The 19323-nt window shown below is 40.5% G+C and overlaps 5 protein-coding genes and 1 non-coding gene across 8 annotated transcripts; 4 read left to right on the top strand and 2 right to left on the bottom strand.

Annotated features, from left to right (window-relative positions):
• The first annotated feature begins 286 nt into the window (after positions 1-286).
• La (La autoantigen-like) lies at positions 287-2796 on the top strand. Of its 2 annotated transcripts, none has more exons than XM_014349816.2 (8): positions 287-471; positions 593-824; positions 927-1277; positions 1359-1498; positions 1609-1672; positions 1747-1983; positions 2064-2181; positions 2370-2795. In XM_014349816.2, the coding sequence occupies exons 2-8, from the start codon at positions 621-623 to the stop codon at positions 2450-2452; spliced, it is 1197 nt and encodes a 398-aa protein (XP_014205302.2). In that variant the 5' UTR covers positions 287-471; positions 593-620; the 3' UTR covers positions 2453-2795. The 2 variants fall into 2 exon arrangements, with proteins under 2 accessions (XP_014205302.2, XP_089447461.1); XM_089591335.1 differs by having other exon boundaries at positions 462-525; positions 2370-2796.
• On the top strand, positions 2225-2304 carry LOC111642966 (small nucleolar RNA U6-53/MBII-28). The gene has a single exon (XR_002759624.1). It is a non-coding gene; the product is annotated as a small nucleolar RNA U6-53/MBII-28 (small nucleolar RNA).
• Positions 2797-2799: 3 nt separating the features above from the next.
• On the bottom strand, positions 2800-5451 carry LOC106637146 (adipocyte plasma membrane-associated protein Hemomucin). 2 transcript variants are annotated; one of them, XM_089591333.1, is made up of 5 exons: positions 5318-5451; positions 4968-5177; positions 4459-4664; positions 4003-4288; positions 2800-3888 (listed from the first exon to the last, which is right to left on the bottom strand). In XM_089591333.1, exons 2-5 carry the CDS (start codon positions 5075-5077, stop codon positions 3099-3101), a joined length of 1392 nt encoding a protein of 463 aa, XP_089447459.1. In that variant the 5' UTR covers positions 5078-5177; positions 5318-5451; the 3' UTR covers positions 2800-3098. The 2 variants fall into 2 exon arrangements, with proteins under 2 accessions (XP_089447459.1, XP_014205300.2); XM_014349814.2 differs by lacking the exon at positions 5318-5451 and having other exon boundaries at positions 4968-5295.
• Positions 5452-7424: 1973 nt separating this feature from the next.
• On the top strand, positions 7425-10573 carry LOC106637078 (uncharacterized). The gene is made up of 6 exons (XM_014349710.2): positions 7425-7447; positions 7489-7838; positions 7905-9350; positions 9430-9803; positions 10029-10268; positions 10370-10573. Exons 1-6 carry the CDS (start codon positions 7425-7427, stop codon positions 10571-10573), a joined length of 2637 nt encoding a protein of 878 aa, XP_014205196.2.
• A 547-nt stretch (positions 10574-11120) lies between these two features.
• LOC106637126 (Phosphatidylinositol glycan anchor biosynthesis class K) lies at positions 11121-13499 on the top strand. Its single transcript, XM_014349790.2, has 4 exons — positions 11121-11598; positions 11666-12271; positions 12372-12482; positions 12565-13499. The coding sequence occupies exons 1-4, from the start codon at positions 11521-11523 to the stop codon at positions 12802-12804; spliced, it is 1035 nt and encodes a 344-aa protein (XP_014205276.1). The 5' UTR covers positions 11121-11520; the 3' UTR covers positions 12805-13499.
• Positions 13500-13882: 383 nt separating this feature from the next.
• On the bottom strand, positions 13883-18346 carry LOC106637130 (follistatin-A). Its single transcript, XM_014349796.3, has 6 exons — positions 18244-18346; positions 15621-16064; positions 15334-15549; positions 15189-15260; positions 14182-14478; positions 13883-14107 (listed from the first exon to the last, which is right to left on the bottom strand). The coding sequence occupies exons 1-6, from the start codon at positions 18344-18346 to the stop codon at positions 13929-13931; spliced, it is 1311 nt and encodes a 436-aa protein (XP_014205282.2). The 3' UTR covers positions 13883-13928.
• Positions 18347-19323: the final 977 nt, after the last annotated feature.

The raw sequence follows: 19323 nt of genomic DNA, 5'->3' as shown, positions 1-19323 counted from the left end.
TCTGCTCGGATAAAGTTCGACCCGTCAACATGGGCATAGCAATAAGAAAAGACCGAGAAAATGGGTTACGCATCGGTCTTTCCTGCCCAATACCTATGTAACGGGGTGAACTTTATCCGAGCAGAATAGAAACATTAACTGATTACTAATTGATGTTGACAGGTTGGCTCGTTCTATACTTATTGCGCAAAGTCTATTTCGCAGTTCAATTTTACGCGCCGAGGGACTGCCATGGCGGCCACCCTTAAGGGTTTAGTAAGGGTAGCCGCCGCCAAGCAAGGCTGCATCTGCCGATGTCCCAAAATAATTATGGGACTCCGACTCTGGACTCTCCCAATCCTGCGCCCCTACGCCCTTAGCCCCACCTCACTCCCCTAGTTCCAACCATGTAGCTATAAGTACCCTTGATTGAGAACGGAGCGCAGAGTAACTACCGCGTGCTTACAAATTACTTGGCAAACGGGTTAACGGGTATGTACCAAATCTCCCCGAATGCACGTGCTTAGAAATTTGATAATTGCTACGGTTTGTTTGATGTTACAAGTATTCGATATTTATTAACAATTGTCCTTTCATTTCATGAAAATTATAGCTTTCGAGAAGCAAACGTGATATAAAAAATGGCAGAATCTACAGATAACCTCGATAAAAAAGAAGAAAATGTCGAAGCCGGCGTAGAGGTTAAAGAGGACTCGGCAGAAGTGGAGACTCCGGAAAACAATGTAACGGAGGAAGCAACCGAGGCCACGGAAACGCCAAGTAAAGCTCCCGTGAGCGAGGAACCCTCGGATCAAATGCTCACCAGAATTCGTAAACAAGTCGAGGTAAGTAGTCTCATAACGTAAACTCTACAAGCGCATCATTCTCGTGTCTATAATTTTAATACTATACCCTATTACTACTAAAATACTTCTGTCACTTAACAGTTTTACTTTGGAGATGTGAACATGCATCGAGACAAATTTCTCATTGAACAAACCAAATTAGACGATGGCTGGGTACCTATGTCGGTTATGTTGAACTTTAAGATGCTTGCCTCTATGAGTAAGGATCCCCAAGTTATTTTGAAAGCCTTGGAAGATAGCGATCTGATTGAGATATCAAACGACAGGAAGAAAATCCGTAGATCACTAGATAAACCCTTGCCAACGTACGATGAAAATTATAGAAAAGACCAGGAAGCAAGAACAATTTACTTGAAAGGATTTCCCGCTGACGCGAAAATTAGCATGTTCCAAGAATATTTTGAAAGCACAAATGCCGTTGAAAATATAATTGTAAATATTATTACTCTAACGTACTTGATATTATTTTTCTTCAAAAAAATTGCCATCACTACAATGATTGATATTTTCCAGATGAGAAAGTACAAAAAAGGAAAAGAGTATTTTTTCAAAGGATCTATTTTAGTATTATTCAAAACTGTGGAAGATGCCAAAACTTTCATGAGTCAAGAATCTATCAAATATGAAGACACAGAATTAATTAAAATGTGGCTGTAAGTAGACAAATTGCATTTTCATTGTAGTTTAATTAAAATATCACTTTCTACATCAAACTGAATTTATTATTAAAGTTAATTGGTATTTTTAACTTGTATGATTACAGCAAAGATTACGTAGAGTCCAAAGGAAAAGAAAAGGAAGAAAAACGACAGAATAAGAGTGAAAATGTAAGTATTTTTTAATATACTAAATATGCCGAATTTTATTAATTTTTTATGTACTTTTAATTATGATGTTGCAGTCTAAGGGATCTAAAAATCACAAAAAGAATACTCAAAATGTTTTTCCTAAAGGTTGTATATTGCACATATCTAACATAAAAAAGGGAATCAAAAGAGATAATATTAAGGAAAAATTCACCGAGTTGGATTGTAAAGTGGCATTTGTTGATTTTAATATTTCAAGTACTGAAGGATATGTTCGTTTGGATGGAGAAAACGCAGCAGTGAAGTTTTTGAAACAACTAGATTCAAATATTGTTAGTAATTTTGATATTGTATAAACATTCATAAACTTTTTTCTTTTAAGATAAGTTGTTGAAAAATACTTTGTCTGCAGGTAAAAATAAGTGAATCTGACGTCACTTGTACTTTATTAGAAGGAGAAAAAGAAGATGCCTATTGGAACAAAATAAAAGTAATGAAGAATCATAACAAATTTAACTGGCGTGACAAAGGTACTTGAATTTATTTTTAATAAACTAACTCTGTCAATATTAATTCACATGATGATTTGCCATGCTAATACTGAAGGATCTTTAGGATTCTACTGAGTTGAAATTAATCACAAACTGATGAATGTTATCCAATCAAATTCATATATTAGTGTTTTAAGAAAGATTTTTTCAAATTGTATTTTTTTCAGGTCGTCATGGAAGAAAAGGTATGAAGCGCCGCCATAGTCCACACAGAAACGAAAACGCCAAGAAAGCTAATTCTGATGACTAGTAATAAAAATTTCTTATTTTAATATTTTAAGTTTTTAATGAAAATATGTTGTAAAATATATTCCCACCTTTGATGTTAATTATAATAGTGTATTGTTTTGTTATATCCCAATGTAACATAAAAGTATAGTCGTTTTATAAATAGTACATAACAATTTTGACAGTGTATGTATACGTATGTACATGTATGTAAATTGGTATAAATTTTAACTCATCTCATTTTTTAAATTATGAATGGTGAAAAAAAGTTGGAAATCGTGGTTTTTTGTTTTTAATAAGTGAGCACTTTATTAAAAACAGACGATTTTTACTAATCTATGTAACGAAGTTTGTTATTTGTTACTCGGCAATAGATTTTAATACTTCATGTTTGTAAAAAAAAAAAAAAAAATTTTTTAGTAATATTTGGAATTTTTCAAGTTATTACTTACTATACAGTGTAAAGAAGTCTGCTTTAAAAAAAAAAAAAAGTTTTTTAATATCCATTTATTTTATAACACTTATTTAAAAAAAAATTTTTTTAATAAAAAATATTTTCATTTTACAGTACGCTTTTTTCAAAAACAATTTACAGTTAAATCACAAGTGTAATCACTTTCTGTATAAGTGTTCGTTGTTAACACAAAGAATAAAATGATGTATATAAATTATTTTATTGAGGGTTTTTTTGTATCTGCTTTTGCAGATTTTGATTTTTTCACTTTAGAAGATGATGTTGCAGAATCCGATTTTTGTGTAGGCATAGGTTTTGGAGGACTGTCTGTCTTGGATTCTTTAGTATTTGCATTGTAATTTTGTAGTTTTGGAGCAATTAAATCAGGAAAAACTTGTTGCAGAGGTACTCTACCTAGAAACTCTGCGTGATCAGAACCAAGCCATAAAAATCCATCATGTATATAAGCTGAAGTAATACCACTCATTTTCCTATTTGTCCCATAAGCTGCATCTATTATCTCACCATTTTTATTCATTCTTGCAACGACAACAACATTTGGAACTATGAAGATAATGCTTTCAAATCCTCCCACAAAATGAATAAATTGCTCAGTAAAATAATTTGGATAGTATGATTGTAAGCACTTAAATGGTGCTTCTAACAACATGAGAAGTCTTGCTGCCAAGCGTCTGAGGTTGGGATAAGGTATCAGAAACTGCGGCAGTATAGGATTTTGTGAATCTGCATAGGCTGCAAAACTGATCAAATATCCATTTTTTGTGTCTGAATGTATATTATCAGGCATGCCTGGAAGACCTTCTACAAAGATCTCACTTTTACCAGCATTACTACCCTTCAAGTTGTATTTAGTAATACGTGATGTTAAGGTTTCTGAAACAATCACAAAACTTTCATCTTCACTTAAGGCGACGCCATTGGCAAATCCCAAATCATGGACAAGAACTTGATTTTTCTTGTTTGCAGCATTGTATCGAATCAATCTATAATTATAAAAACATAACATCAATATGACTGCAATATTTTTGAAGGTGAGGGGTGTACCAATTTACTATCTATTTTATTAGTAAATTATATTAAATATTCTTTGTACAAACCTTCCAGACGGATTGGCAATTATACAATAAACACCATCTTCAAGATGAAAATTAGAACAAGAATCTGACCAATAAACGTCACCGTTACTCGCAATATCTAATGAATTAATTAACATGGGTCTCTTTCCTTCGATGGGATCTTTACTATCAACAAGTTGCTCATACTTCCCAGTTTTCACATCAACTTTGAAAATTCCGTAGTAAGCGTCGTTTACGTATAGATTGCCCTTCTTGTCAAATTTAAGTCCTAGAGGCCGACCGCATTTAGATTCTTGCCATAATCCATCTGCAGGTCACAAAAAGACATTTCCTTTAAAATTTTACTAAAAATAAAAAAAAAAAAAAAAAAAAATTCACCCGTGTTTCGATAAGTTAGATTAATCAGGAATTACATTACAGTTTGAGTAAATTTTTAATTTGATTTACAGTCTGTGAGCTATACTTAATATAACTCACCGCAATCTTGTCCAAACTTGACAACAGGTACAAGTTCATTGTTAGTTATCCTAAGAACGTAACCTCCTTGGGCAGAAGTATAAAGTTCTCCATCATAAGATGCAAATGCTTCGGGACCCTTAACTTGGCCTTGGAATAAAATTTCAACATTATTTAACTTCTCGTTGCGCGCCAAGTTTTTGGGTAGTTCTCTAGCTGGAACAATGCTGTTGATAAAATTTTTGTCTGTTAATTTAAGTAATAACTATATATTATATGTATATGCATACCGCATGGTCGTTTCGGTCAATTATGCGTTATTTAGGTAATATCAAACATATCAGTAAAGCGAGCAACTACCAAAAGACTAAAAATTAACTAATTGTATCAAAATGATTGTACCATGATAAATGGGAAAACAGAAAAATCCTACCCAATCCAGGATTTAATTATATAATAATAAAAACAAGAAAATAAAGTCCATGCTGGTGTGTGCTTTTTTTATGCACAAATAATAAATAAGGATATACCTGTATTGTTCGAACGTGGCATCCGGAGGAATTCCGGGAATAAAAGCAATTGCAGCAAGAATGACAGCAACGTAAAAGAGTCCTACAAACAGTGATTTGAGAAAAGCCATGTTCCTTCTCAACTTATTTGCCGATGATGATCGATATTTCGGATTCCCAAATCTCCCGAGTGGATCGATCCGGCCGGTATTGCTTTGTTTTATTTATTGGCTTCAAGATGCGCACATTGAAAAAACAAAACTGTACTCTCTCACAATGGTAGTGTGCATACGGAGTTATGTTAATTCATCAACTCTGAGATTCATACATTATGTACTCTCTTGACTGAAAAAATTTGTACAAATACATACCTATACCCTATATACCTTTTTACATCGGGTAACATACACACACGCGCACACACAGTAGTAATTAAATAAACAATAAGGATAACTAGGCGAAATTCAACAAGTGGTTTGATCTAATGGTTGCCAACATCGCGGCGGACAAGATGCCGAGTCATTGCAGGAAACCAGAACCAAGAAAACCGGTATGTATGATCATATATATATATACCTACAGACGCGTATATATTATAAAAGAAGAGACGGAAGATGGGGGGAATCTAAAAAGAGGTAAGTAAGAAATATGTTTTTCAATAAAGATATCCTCGTGAGAGGAGATAGTTTAATACCTTTATATGTATATATATACATATATACAATTTACATCGTACACTGATAGCTGATATTCATAGATTTTTGCGGATTTGTAAAATTAAAAAAAAATTTTTTTTCAACAATATATTATGTCATTGGATTTACGTACTGGCTTTTTAAAAACTTATTTTCAGTTAACTAAATTTCACCGACTAACATTTTTCCCCGCACAGTAAAAAGTTACGTAAATGTATCATATATCCTATGAAATGTTTCATTTTCATAAGATTATTTAATTTAGCTTTCATGTATATATCGCCAATGCAATCGTACTTTTTATTTTTTAGTGTCATTCCATGTGTTCAAAATGGCAAAATTTTACAATAATTTAACATTCGGATCATGCACTAAAAATTACATATGTTAATTGATCGATACCCATACGTATAGTACTATTTGTTCTTGAAACGTTTCAGGATCGACGTGTAATTAAACGTACATCAAAACGTATATATATATAAAAAGAGATTTTGTCATAAGTACCTTTTAGGACGTTGATATAATAACCGTGAGTATCGGTATTGGGTATTTAAAGAAATATTAATTTTCGTATCACAAAAGCGTCATCTGTACGGCGCCAATACCCACTGAATGTTTTGTACATGATTTGTCCATCACATATACCAATGAGGTTCAAACCAATTTTTTTACACTTCAAAATCTATTACGTCTGCTAAGGCATATTCGGGTCCGTAGACTTTTTTGACCATAAGTATTGTTTGGTTCAATTACTGAAATAGGTCTTGTTTCATTGTCTCGAAATCGTTTTAGGTACGGTGGTTGCGAATTAAAAAAATGTTTTTTTTTTTTTTTTTAATAAGCCATAATGTATCAATTACCGTGTAAGGATATTAAATTATTAACGAAAAAAAAAAAAAAAAAAAAACCAACAACCAGGTGGACAGATTGAATTGTTACAATTGAAACGCATAGAGATTAAAAGAATTGTTTTTTTTCCATCGGTATAATGAACCCGTATATACTAATTAATTATAAACTTCAAAATATTTTGTGCGAGTAAGTATATTATAATATACACGCTTACCATTGTAAATATGCATGTAAATGGGTGTACGCGGAAGTCGCAGTAGGTAATTGCGTTGCGACAGCGACGACGAGAGAGCAGCGGCGCTCCCCAAAGGCGATCGATTAAATATTGTTCCGTTCGTGTGTGCCTCCTCCGCTCGCGATTTCTTTTCTTTTTTCCGCGTTTTCCAACTGATTCGATACACAATATCCCCGGGTTGCCGTGTACTTAACAGTCGAAAAGTATTATATACTTTGGATCATCGTGACAACTAAATTGTGCAACTAAACCGAGAGGGTACACGTACATGATTATTTTCAAACAAATGTTTGTCCTCTCTCGTCTCGAGCGCGCGTAAAACGTAGGTACAATCAACGAGTACGAGGTACTTGAATTTTGTTTCAGTTTGCCGTCGGTTATAAAGCGCACAAAAACGCCTTTCCCCGGTTTAGAACTATAACAAGTGATCGTATCGTCTAAGGTGTAATAATAATAAGTACACATCATAATCCTCGTATCGAGCGCACCTGGTCGATCTACCGCCAACCACACCCAACATAACAGCATTTAGAAACCCCAATAATCATTCCCATAGAATATTCAGGTACTTGTGCGTTAATTTCATTCAAATGATCGGTTTTCATGATAATTTTTTTTTTTTTAAATACGCATTTAATATTCGCAAAAGTCGAACCAATAAGTGTATACATGCATACAATGATGATATTTAAAATGCCGCTACCTGAGATTCAACGGTAGTTGAATAACGTGTATTAAGTATATTATGTGCTTGCAGTTCAACGAGCGGTATCTGCCAAGGGGAAAATGACAGGGCCGACAGTTGCAAGGTCGTCACCCTTCAACAGGCCGGGGAAAGTAAAATTGTGGTTGCTAGCCGAAGTCTATTGGAGAGGGAGAAGCACCCCGACCGAATATGCCTGGACAAACGCGCTCTGACGACGTTTCCTTGGATAGTCGACGAGCCGAAGCTCCGTCTGATATCGCTCCAGCACAACTCGATAACGAGGATCGAGAAGAGTTACCTCGCCCACCTCACCAAATTGGTCTTTTTGGACCTCTACGACAATCAAATCGACAAGTTTTGCCACCTCGACCCGCTGGAAAATCTTCGGGTCCTGCTCATGGGTAATCGCCATCAATTTCACATGACTCACTCCACCCTTACTAATAAATAATCACATGGTTGTTCAGGCAAGAACAAAATTAAAAAAATCGAGGGCCTGAAGAAGCTGTCGAGGCTGGAGGTTCTGGATCTACACGGCAACCAAATAACGCAGGTGAGCGGCCTCCAGGAGTTGGGTCTCCTGAAGGTCCTCAATCTGGCGGGCAACAACATAAGGAGCGTCGGCTGCGCCGATCTCCAGGGACTGGTATCCCTGAGGGAGCTGAACCTCAAGCGCAACAAGATAAGGAAACTCCACGGGCTGGAGAACACCCCGCAACTGCAGAAGCTGCACCTGAGCAACAACGAAATAAAAAAGATCGAGGACATGAGCAGCGTGACGAAGGCCCCGTTCATCAGGGTCGTGTCCCTCGACGGCAACCCCGTGGCCCTGACGCCCGACTGCGTCGCCTTCCTCGTGTCGTACCTGCCCAACCTACAGGTACTGTCAGCGATGCAGGTCAACGAGCAGGTGCGCAAAAACGCCCTCGCCTGGCGAACCGCCAAGGAACAATCGGACTCGGCCTTCTTGGACCTCAGCGCCCAAGTATGCGGCGTCCGGCCCCGCCACGACGAGGCAACAAACATCACCAAACAGCCCGGCCCAACGACCACCTGCCTCCAGCTACTATCACCCGGCAAACCAAAGGGCGAGGGAGCCGAGGATCCGGGCAAGGCCACCTCGAAACCCGTCGACCTGTCCAGCTCCATCCTGACGCGGTCGGCCAGAGGCGTGGCGCAATCGAGGAGCAGGTGCCCGAGGAGCCGACACCACCAGAAACCGAACCGCATCCGAAGCTCCGTGTCGGACGGCGGCCACAGGGGGACCAACCACCGGCCGAGCGAACTCGACTTTAAGCTGCCGCCCATCTTGGCCCCGATTATCGACAACCTGACCAGGAGCTGCAACCACCACCACCAGCAGCTACGCCCGCCCGGCAATAAGAGCCGCGGTGGAAAGGCCCTCGCGTCGGACTGCTGCTGCGGCTGCCGGTCGTCCGACAGCTCCGACGTCGAGTCCTCGTCGGAGAGCCACCGCAGCCTCAAGAGCGCCCTGCGGAGCCACCTGGTGAGGTCGTCGGGGCACTCGGTCGCCGCCAGGGCCGACGGGGAGAGCGTCAAGTCGAGGGGCAGCTTCGACTTTTGCCCGAAGCTCCTCGAGGACGGGGCGAGCGGGCGGGGTCGCGGGGGCCGGTGGACCGGCCGGGAGAGCCATCGGTCCTCGATCTCGAAGAGCAGTAGCTTGGACAGTGGCAACAAGTCCCTCGTGGATGACTCGAGCAGCTCGACGGGGTCCAAGTCGAGCGGGGTCGCCCGGGTGACGAGCGCGCCCTTCGGGAACAAGCCAACGGTCCACTACCGGAGCAACAGGGCCGCGACGGCTCGAGCCAAGCGCGGCGGCGACGTGTCCTCGCCGACCACCAGTCCACCAACTCCGCTGCTTCAGCCGCTCCCGATTCCGAACAGGGAACAGGGTAGGCGAGTTTTTTGCGCTTTTGTTTATTCATTTACGGTAGCTTTCGAATATATACATATTACTATACATGTCCATAGGAGGCGATTACTTGTTGGAAATCGTTGGTCGGTGTTTGAACGTGTATGGTCAGGGAGCCCTGAGATTCATCGATTCGCCGAGGCAGTGGGACAGGGCCAACGAAATAAACTTGGTGAAATTCAATTACGTGCACTTCAACTCGATCGCCGTGGTGTTGAACAAGTTGAAAAAAAAGTTTCCCAACGCCGTTAACTTTGAGTTCAAGGAAACAAACATTTGCCACGTCGGCCAATTGAACGCACTTGCCGAAGCCCAGGGACTCGGCACGATTCACATTGAGCCCGAAGGCAATCCCATTATGACCAAGAATTGGATCGTCTACGCGATTTTTCGTCTAGGCCACTGGGGCTTGCACACCATAAACGGCATGCAAGTAGGATTTTTGTCATTTAATTAGTTGTACTATATATATGCTATTAATTATATCATACATTATTACCATACCATTAGATTGCAAAGTCAAATAACAATATAATATGTATATGTATTATACGTTTTGTATTTTATACACGGCTGGACATCGGTGACCGGCATGTTGATGACGATTTATGTGACGCGTAACAATTAATTCATCGTTTACGCGTTATTATTAATGCAGATAACGGAAGAGAACATGCTTTCGGCAAATCAAGAATATTCTGGTCTGGTAGACATCGTCATGTGGGCGCTGCCTGATGACCTTTTGCAGCCACTGTTGCACCGATTGCGCTTGGAACGAGTACAAAAGCACACTGGCGAGCAGATGACGGCCAAAGAATTTTTATTCAGCTGCGACTCGACGCTAAGGAGTGTGGTATCCAAGGAAGCTTTGCAGTGGCGCAGGAATTACGTTACGCAGGTTCGTTTTCATACTAAATTTGGATATTTTTTCGTAAAAAAAAAAAAAAAAAAAAAAAAAACCATATGTACGTATTTTGTTTTTACTTTTTCAATAAATAGGAAGATCTCATCTGGAGGCACAAGGGAAAGATTTTTTTTTCAAGTGCGATCGAACAAACCGTGCAATCCATTGAAAAGTTGAAAATTTTGGACAAAGAGTGGCCAAACATATTGCGTGAAATAGTTTACGACACTCTCGGCTATTACTCAAACATGAACGATTACATGAAAAGTTGCATCAAAGATCTTGAGAACAATAAGTGACCATGTGTATGTACCTAATTTTTTAGGCATAATATATTATATATACTCGTACACGGGGTACATATTATAGATCCGCCTGTATGTATGCACGTATATACATAATTAAAATACTGTTGCCATTTTTACAATTTAGAGAGTTTAACCATGAATATATGTATTGTTCAAGAGAGTCGTATGGTCATGAATACAACACTTCCATTTAAATTTAACCACGCAATCTTTAATGGTGTTTTTTACATATATGTTACTGTTAAAAATGTGTATAAAATGTAATTGCCGAAATTACATGCCGCGAATAAAAATAATAACATTATTAAAATACATAATTTTTATTCAATAACCCTGAATAGTATCCCTGTATCCTAAAGCAGGCGTAGTAGGGATCAAAATCAAAATTTAAGCACCCTCCTTGGGCCAACATTTACCTGTATATTCAGAGAGAATTTTGGCACCTTATCTTTTTAATGGGCTGTGTTTTTTGGAGAGAGAAAAAAGCGCGCGCGCGGCGTTACGGCTGTGGCTGTCTGCTTGTATATGGGCCTGTCGGTCAAGTGCCATATTATAATAAATACCTCTTCGTTTCATTGAAAATAAAATGTTAATCCGTTTAGTATACATTTATTTATGTAATTCAATCTAGAACTTGATTATTATTGTTGGTGTCCGGTGTGATTACCGTATTGCAAATATAAATGTTTTTTTATGTTACGTATACGTGTCAAGTAAACATTAAACTAACCTCACTTTGGCCTTCAGTTTATAAATTAGTGTAAATGTCAACAATAAAGATAAAGTTAATGTGCACTTGATACGTTTTAATAATCATGAGAAAAAGTCAATCAATTAAACAATACTTGTATAACAGTACTAGTAAATTAACGGCGTAGTGTGTAGTGTAGTGTCTTTATAGGAGTCACATCATTAATACGCTGTGCTTGTAAACAACAATGAATCGTACATATTATTGGATGAGATATTTTCTGCTTATGATAGCAGTACACTGCATTCATGGCTTCTCTAACCAGGTATAATGTTGTTCATAATAACCTACTAAAGTATGATTACTCAGTAATGTATAAAAATATTTTCTAGATACCAGAGAATTTTTTTAAAACGGGTCACTCAAACAATTGGGCAGTTCTACTGGATACATCTCGATTTTGGTTCAATTATCGTCATGTAGCCAACGTTTTGAGTATATACCGCAGCGTGAAACGTTTAGGCATACCTGATTCCCAAATAATATTGATGATTGCTGATGACATGGCATGCAATCCACGGAATCCCCGTCCGGCCACCGTTTTTAACAACATCAAGCAGCACATCAATGTTTACGGGGACGACGTAGAGGTTGACTACAGGGGCTACGAAGTCACGGTGGAAAATTTTGTACGACTGCTGACTGGCCGTCTAAAGCCGGAGACGCCACGATCCAAAAAGCTCCTCACCGATGAGGGCTCCAATATACTCATTTACTTGACTGGTCACGGAGGCAATGGCTTCCTCAAGTTTCAAGATTCGGAAGAAATAACTAGCCAAGAACTAAGCGATGCTCTTGAGCAAATGTGGCAGAAAAGACGTTACCACGAGGTCCTCTTCATAGTTGACACCTGTCAGGCGTCGTCCATGTACGAAAAATTTTACTCACCCAATATTCTTGCTGTGGCTTCCAGCTTGGTTGGCGAAGATTCACTTTCCGTAAGTCCTTTTTTTACTTTCTACAACTATATTGGATTTTTTCATTTATTAAAAGATTATTAGATCTCTATTTTTGATTTTGAGATTTATTTTTTTCTAGCATCACGTTGATCCAGCTATTGGAGTTTATATAATAGATCGTTATACTTATTATGCACTGGAATTCCTGGAAACGGTTGAGCCATTCAGCTCAAAAACACTAAGTGAATTCGTAAGTTGGCTACCCTAAATTAACAATATTTTACAATTTCCATTATGATGCTTTTACTTATTTGGAGTGTTTTACTTTTCAGTTAAAAGTATGCCCAAAGCATTATTGCCTGTCAACAGTTGGCGTGCGGGAAGATTTATTTAAAAGAGATCCAAAAACGGTTCCAGTCACTGATTTTTTCGGATCTTTGAGGCCCGTCGAGTTGACATCGAATATTATCAAGTTGGTTGATATTGTGAAAAATAATCAATCAGTTCCTACGGAAGCCAAAGAAAAATACAAGTACGGTTCATTGTTTCCAAGTTTTCCTCAGTACAGTTAGATTTGAGGTAATAATTTTTTACAACATTTTTATAATTTACAATTAATTTTTGTACAAGTTATATAGATACGTGTATTACACGTTTGAATCCAAATATTTTAATCCATCAATTGAGGTATTTCACAAACACAGTAAAAAAATCTGTACATAAGATAAAATGCAAGCATAGTATTTAGGGGCATCCTTATGTATCACAGAGGTGTCGGCAAGTCGGATACCAATTTGAAATTTTTCATTTATTAAGTCCATATTAGTTTAAAACTTTATTAAATCATCTAATAAAAAAAAAAAAAAGACTGGTTCATACTTTGTTATACTTACAAATACAAAACAATCCATAAAAGACCATTAACTGAAAATGAAAGGAATGTCACGGGGAAAAAAAAGTCGTGCAGTCGCTTTAGAGTATTATTTATTTTAGTTATTGATATAAAAAGCTACTTTTTATTAGTAATATCAATGTTGAGTGTGAAAATGTTATGATAAATTTGTATCCTGTTTCACTAAATTTTTTGAAAAGTACGTCGTTATTAACTGTTCTTCAAAATCAAAGACAAAAATAATTCGCTTGTATAATATTATGCGCACATGAATGAAAAACAAAAAAATTTAGCAAGCACGTACTTGGATGACTATACGATAAAGTTTCACGATAAAATTCGTATGAAATAAAATAAATTAAGTACGATGATAAAATTGCGTTACAATAATCTTTTTCTAATGGTATTTGCCTTAATACGTTGTACCTAACTTGTCAAGCTTTTAAAATTTTGTATATTTACTGCCAACAATAGTTAAGCAAAGTAAACCGTGAATTGGTTTGAAAAATTTAATAATGACGCGCGCACCGCGTAAAACCTAATTCACCATGATGAATCACACAAATTTACGTAATCAGGTATATACATGAGGCAGTGAGATAGGTATAACGTACAAGGTAATAAAATACTGATTGTAAAAGTATAATACACATTCGTCTAAGGCTTGCGCCAATACTACCCGGCATACCTTCCTTGGCAACTCGATATTATTCATAATCCGCATGTAAAAGTATCAAAGAATTGTAATGAACAAAAAAAAAAAAAAAAAAAAAAAAAAAACAGGTGTTAAAAGTCGCTCGAGTCTTACGAGACTGTGAAAGTACCGTCCTTGGCTGTTGTTTTGGAGTACGCGATGTTTTTTTTACCAGACGCGTGCAGACTTTTCGTTGCAATTTTCGTTTCCATGGAAGCGCCGTCACTTTTACCGGTATGATTATAATTTTTTTTCTTGCTACCGGCGTTGCTTATCCTACTGCTACTGTCTGAAAGTGAAAAAAACGTGATACTATACCATGCAAACGACATGGCGAGACACAAAAGTGACGAGGGAGCTTACGAAAGGGAGGCGGATCTTTGGCGTTGCAGGGGCCGGCGTGCCTCGTTTCCAAGACGATGCCCGTGAAACAGGATTCTTTGATGATGTGGCACCAGCTCGGGTAAGTGAGGTTGTTGGAGGCGCAGAGGGCCGGTGGCGAGTTGTCCCGGTGCTCGCGTCTCCTGTTGCGCTCGCGCGTCAACTCCCTGCTCCTGGGGCACCGGTACAGGCACGTCACGCACCTCGGCCGCGACGTCCCGGCTTCCTGGAGGCACAGCTGGCCCGGTCGGCACTGCACGCTCGAACAATCCCTGTGCTCTACACACGTCACGCAAACAACATTATGTGCACGTGCATAATTATATAGACGCTCATCCATCCCTAGCACCACCACCACCATAGGTACACCTACTCCTTCGCCCATTTCCATAGCCCCGCGGCAACTCCGAGGCCCGTGTGATAAATCGAGCGTCCGCCTCGCGCGATAAATAATGACTCGCCGGTGCAAAAAAGTGCAGTCTGCGGCTGACACTCGCCGGTTCTCTATACACACTCCATCTCCGTCAAGGCTTTTTCTTTTCTTCCGTCGTCCGTCCATGTCCTTGTCCCCCACCCCTTACACTCAACTTTATCAACTGTATACCCCTCGGCTACGGGTGATATTAATAGCAACACACGAATAAAAATGATAATGGTGCAGGTTAAGTATTTCCCGATGGATGGATCCAAATGAAAGTAATCAATTATAATCGATATACTTACCTCGGGGATACGTGATACCATATAATATGATATTTATATAATTATATATAAACACGATGTAACGCAAGGATGGACGAAATCGTAATTCACGGGGGTGTATATACTTGTGCGCGTGATTAATGAGTTTCATGAGTACAACCCAAACACACGTTTGTATGTATAAAGGTGAAAATTGTATAAGTATGCACCACGGGAAAAAAGAAAAAAAATGTCCTCTTGACCATGTTGGGCCATAATCGTGCGTTTAGATGCGGCGATGTACTTACCGCAGGGTCCCCGGTAGGCGATCGCAATGGCCCGGCCGCTTCTGCATGCCTCGGCCCTCAATTGACAGTAGCCTGAAATTGCATTTGTGGCGATGTAACGAAAATGGTAAGGGACGGTACGCAGTTGATAAAAAAAGGCACGTACTCTTGTAAGTTTTGCCGTCGACGCCGCACAGGCCAAACTCGTCGTCGAGCGGTGGTTGGTGCAAGTGGCCAAGCAGGCCCCCGACGGGCCCGCGCGCCAACTCGGCTTGCTCCGCTCCGGGGCTACACCTGCGCGAGCACTTGACGCAGTGGGCGCTCAGATTCTGGTCCAACAGGCAGCTACGCCCGTGCCGGCAGCGCACCCCGGCGCAGGAACCTGCGCAACGTCGCGTGTCTTATTATCAATTGGGTCCCCCCCCCCGTGTGTGTGTGTGTATATATGTATACCTGCGCATGGGCCCCGATAAGCGATGGAGATGGCCCGTCCGGTTCGGCAGACCATGCCCCGCAGGTGGCAGGCGCTCTTGTAGGTGTTGCCGTCGCTGCCGCACACCGGTGTCTGCTGTTGGGCCCTGCGGTGCCTGGCCGGAGCGCAGTCGTTGCATAGACACCGCGGGGCCCCCCTCCGTAGGACGCAGCGTCGCCCGGCCGGGCAGCGCACGCCCTCGCAGCTGCTCGAGCACGAGTCGCACTTGACCCCACCGCCGAGCACCTGCCAGAAGAACAGGGCCCCGTTGTCGTAGTCCTCGTCGCTGTATGCCGTCATGAGCGTCGTCGTAGTCGGTGGATCGGGCAAATGACGGCTCGAGCAGCACTGCTCCCGCGTCACGCCCTGCGACAGCATCTCCTTGCACCGGCCCAGGCTGTTCACCTTGGACCAGCACGACCCTCCTGTCGCATATTACAATCACACCCACCCGCGTCACACTATATATTATTATAATGGCCCTTCATTTTTTACTTGCCGGCTTAAAGTTAACTGTCTGATATGTAGGTCGTGTGATAACTATAATATATATATATATATATATATATATATATATATATATATATATATATATATACACATACATCGACGAGTTAGGTAAATTTAAGTATATCGAGTTGAAGCTACGATGAGCGCGTATTTTCAATATACCTATACCCCCTTTGCGCGTCGTTTGTACGTGTTTTTTCCTTCAACTAGGTACATACACGTTACAGAACCTTACACGAGAACAAATTTCTCATGTATCAATCAAAACAAAAATGAACTTATTAAATATCTTTGCCCTATAGTTTTACAAAATCACGCAGCTTTTGTAGTTTTTCAAAATTTGTTTTACGCAAAAAATAAGGAAAATTTGTGCACATCAGCCATAATTATGAGCGATGACAATATACTTAAAAGCCGGTAAATAAATAATAAAGGTGACATAAAAAGTACGGGAAATAGTGGTGTGGGTGTTTGGAGATATAATGATTTATCCAATTTATTGAATAACAGGGAGACAAAGAGGATGAACAAAAAAGTGTGTTACTCGCGTAATCGGCATAACCCTGTACACTCTATATTATTACGGAGATATAGGGTACTCGCAGATATAGGTATATGTTTACGTACGTATATATATTTCATACGTGCAGGTAAGTACTTATAAGACGAGACGTTGCAGAAAGAGATGAAGCGAAACGCAATAAGTATGAGTATATTATAAGCTGCATAATAAGTATACGTGGTGCAGCAGGTAAGTATAACATATATATACAGCACAACAAAGCTGCAGTCTCGCGTGGGCTTAGAGAGAGATAGGCAGAGATAAAGAGAGATGGAGGAGAGATAAGGAGGTGAGTGATATTCATGAGGGAATAAAGGGCAAAGAGAGATGGAGGAGGATAAAGCAAAGCAAAGCAAAGTAAAGTGCGCTACACACACACATATGTATATATAGGTGTATATAAGTAGAGGAGAGAAGAAGGAAGAAGAAGAAGAGCGCGCGATCGCCGATGGGGGAACCAGTTTGCGGGTCAGTGATCCTCCGCATCGGGGGCTCGAATCAGCTGCTGGTACACGATCGAGAGAAGAAGGAGAAGAGAGAGAGAGAGAGAGAGAGCCCGGGGATGCCGTGCAAGGATGTTATGTCCCGCAGGACTCTCTCGTCACGTCTAATGGGGATTCTTGAGACAATGGGCGGAAAACGAGGATGATAAATAAAGGGAGCGCATACAATGTATAATGTTTAGTGTATACGCCGTACTAAGCCAAGAGATTGCATATATATATATATATATACAGAAAGGAGTAGTATATTAATGATAGTAGAAGGATTATACCTACATAGCCATATACTGTAATAAGAAAGAGGAGGAGGAGGAACGGTGCTCTCCGCAAGGAGTTGGTAGATTGTCGGTGATGGTACATAGGTATTGTGATACTGTGTAATATTAGGTGATGTATATCGGTGGAGGCAAATGCAAATGCCGTTTTGTTTTGGCGCGCAAATATATACCTATGCATATATAATATGTATATAGGATCGCGGGAAAAGCAGGCCTAAGCCAGCCGTCAATGTCACGTTGCGTCCGTCCGTTCGTCTGTCTTTCAGTGTAACTTATACAGAGCGTATACACAGCAAAGAATGTGAATGGCTCTCCTTTCCGCTTCATTCTCCTCTCTTCTCCGCGCGAGACTCGGCAAATCGGAGTCGCGCGGCTGCAGCGGTTGCACCGAGTCGCGGGGACTGCTGCATATATATCCACTTGCCAAAGCAGCGGCCAAAATGCTATTCGCTACAATGCACACACACATGCAGGTATGTATATAATACATACACACCTGTCTACGTGTATTATTTTTATTTCATCCACGGACGTATTGTATTGTATATTGTATATATTGTAAACACAATTATGTCGAAAGTCATCGTATGGTCAATCGTAGTAATAATCGTATCAAAGTTTATCTCATTTATGTATGGAGATCGGTATAGCGTGCAGCCGATCGGAACGGGGGGGGGTGGTAGGTGTAGGGGATCGGTATATTATAATGGCTATAATATATAGGTGTTAGGTATTGTATAGATACACTCACCCGTGGCGGGTAGGGCGCGCAGGAGGAGCAGGGCTATTATCAGCGGCAGCGGGTGCGCGCCGGTGGCCCGTGCCCGTCCAGGACTGCAACTCTGTCCCGTCATTCCAGATCCATTAGCATCGGCCACCGTACCGTCCCTCCTCCTTCCCTCCTCCTACCTCTGGTTCCCGCCATCCTGGACGCAGATGCCCCCGTCGCTGATCGTACGATACATATACGCGCGCTACTGGTGCCGTTGTCGCGACATGCCGACCGGCAGCAGCCCACGCGATATTATACGTAATTATATTGCGGGCAGAGGGTATTTTTTTATTTATTATTATATCACATATACGTACTTGACTGATCCGGCGTTGCCCCAATATTACACACCACTGCTGGCTGTTGTTTTTTTTTTTATCTTTTATACCCGAAATAATATGTACATATATATATATATTTTTTAGCCCATAGCTTATACGGATGAATTTCTGTATGTGTTATGTATTTTGAATCACAGGTGGAGAGTCACCGCAAAGTGGGAACAGCAGTGGCTGTATGAGCGTGCAAAAACGTTAAAAGACCAGATAAGTGTAAGTATTTCAGTTTCAAAATTGAGTAGGTATATACGATAATGATGATATATCCGATGCCGATTCCTTCGCCAGCTAAGTAAGGTATAGGTACTTATGGTGCTGTGCACTATGCGAGGTGCATGGTCTTTTACACGCTTGGTTCGGCGCGCTCGGCAAGACTGCACGGCAATACCGCGTATAGGTAGTATATTGGCACGAGATACCGCTCCGGCTGGGCTTTAGCCCCGAGGGCTACCGAGCGCCTCCGACCGGTGCCGATCGCGACTCGCTCTCTCTCTCCCTTATCTATCCGCGGCTCTCGCCTTACTCCTCCTAGTCCTCCGCTTCGCTATCGGGGCCTATATCTGCGGATGTTATCTTGTCCGATATTGTGTCTGTCTGTCTGTCTGTCCTAGACTGTACTGGTATCCTTGTATACCTACACCAGACGCCCCACGCAGAGCCGCGCCGTGTCCATTCTCTCTCTCTCTCTCCACAGAGAGACTGCATGCATATCCTCCCCCCA

Source organism: Copidosoma floridanum, unplaced genomic scaffold, assembly GCF_036245765.1.
Source record: "Copidosoma floridanum isolate Cflo_tuat_1 unplaced genomic scaffold, Cflo_Japanese_pri ptg000013l, whole genome shotgun sequence".
NCBI classification, from domain to species: Eukaryota; Metazoa; Arthropoda; class Insecta; order Hymenoptera; family Encyrtidae; genus Copidosoma; species Copidosoma floridanum.
The sequence above is the reverse complement of the archived record's forward strand: the minus strand, read 5'-3'. Positions and strand labels throughout refer to the sequence as shown.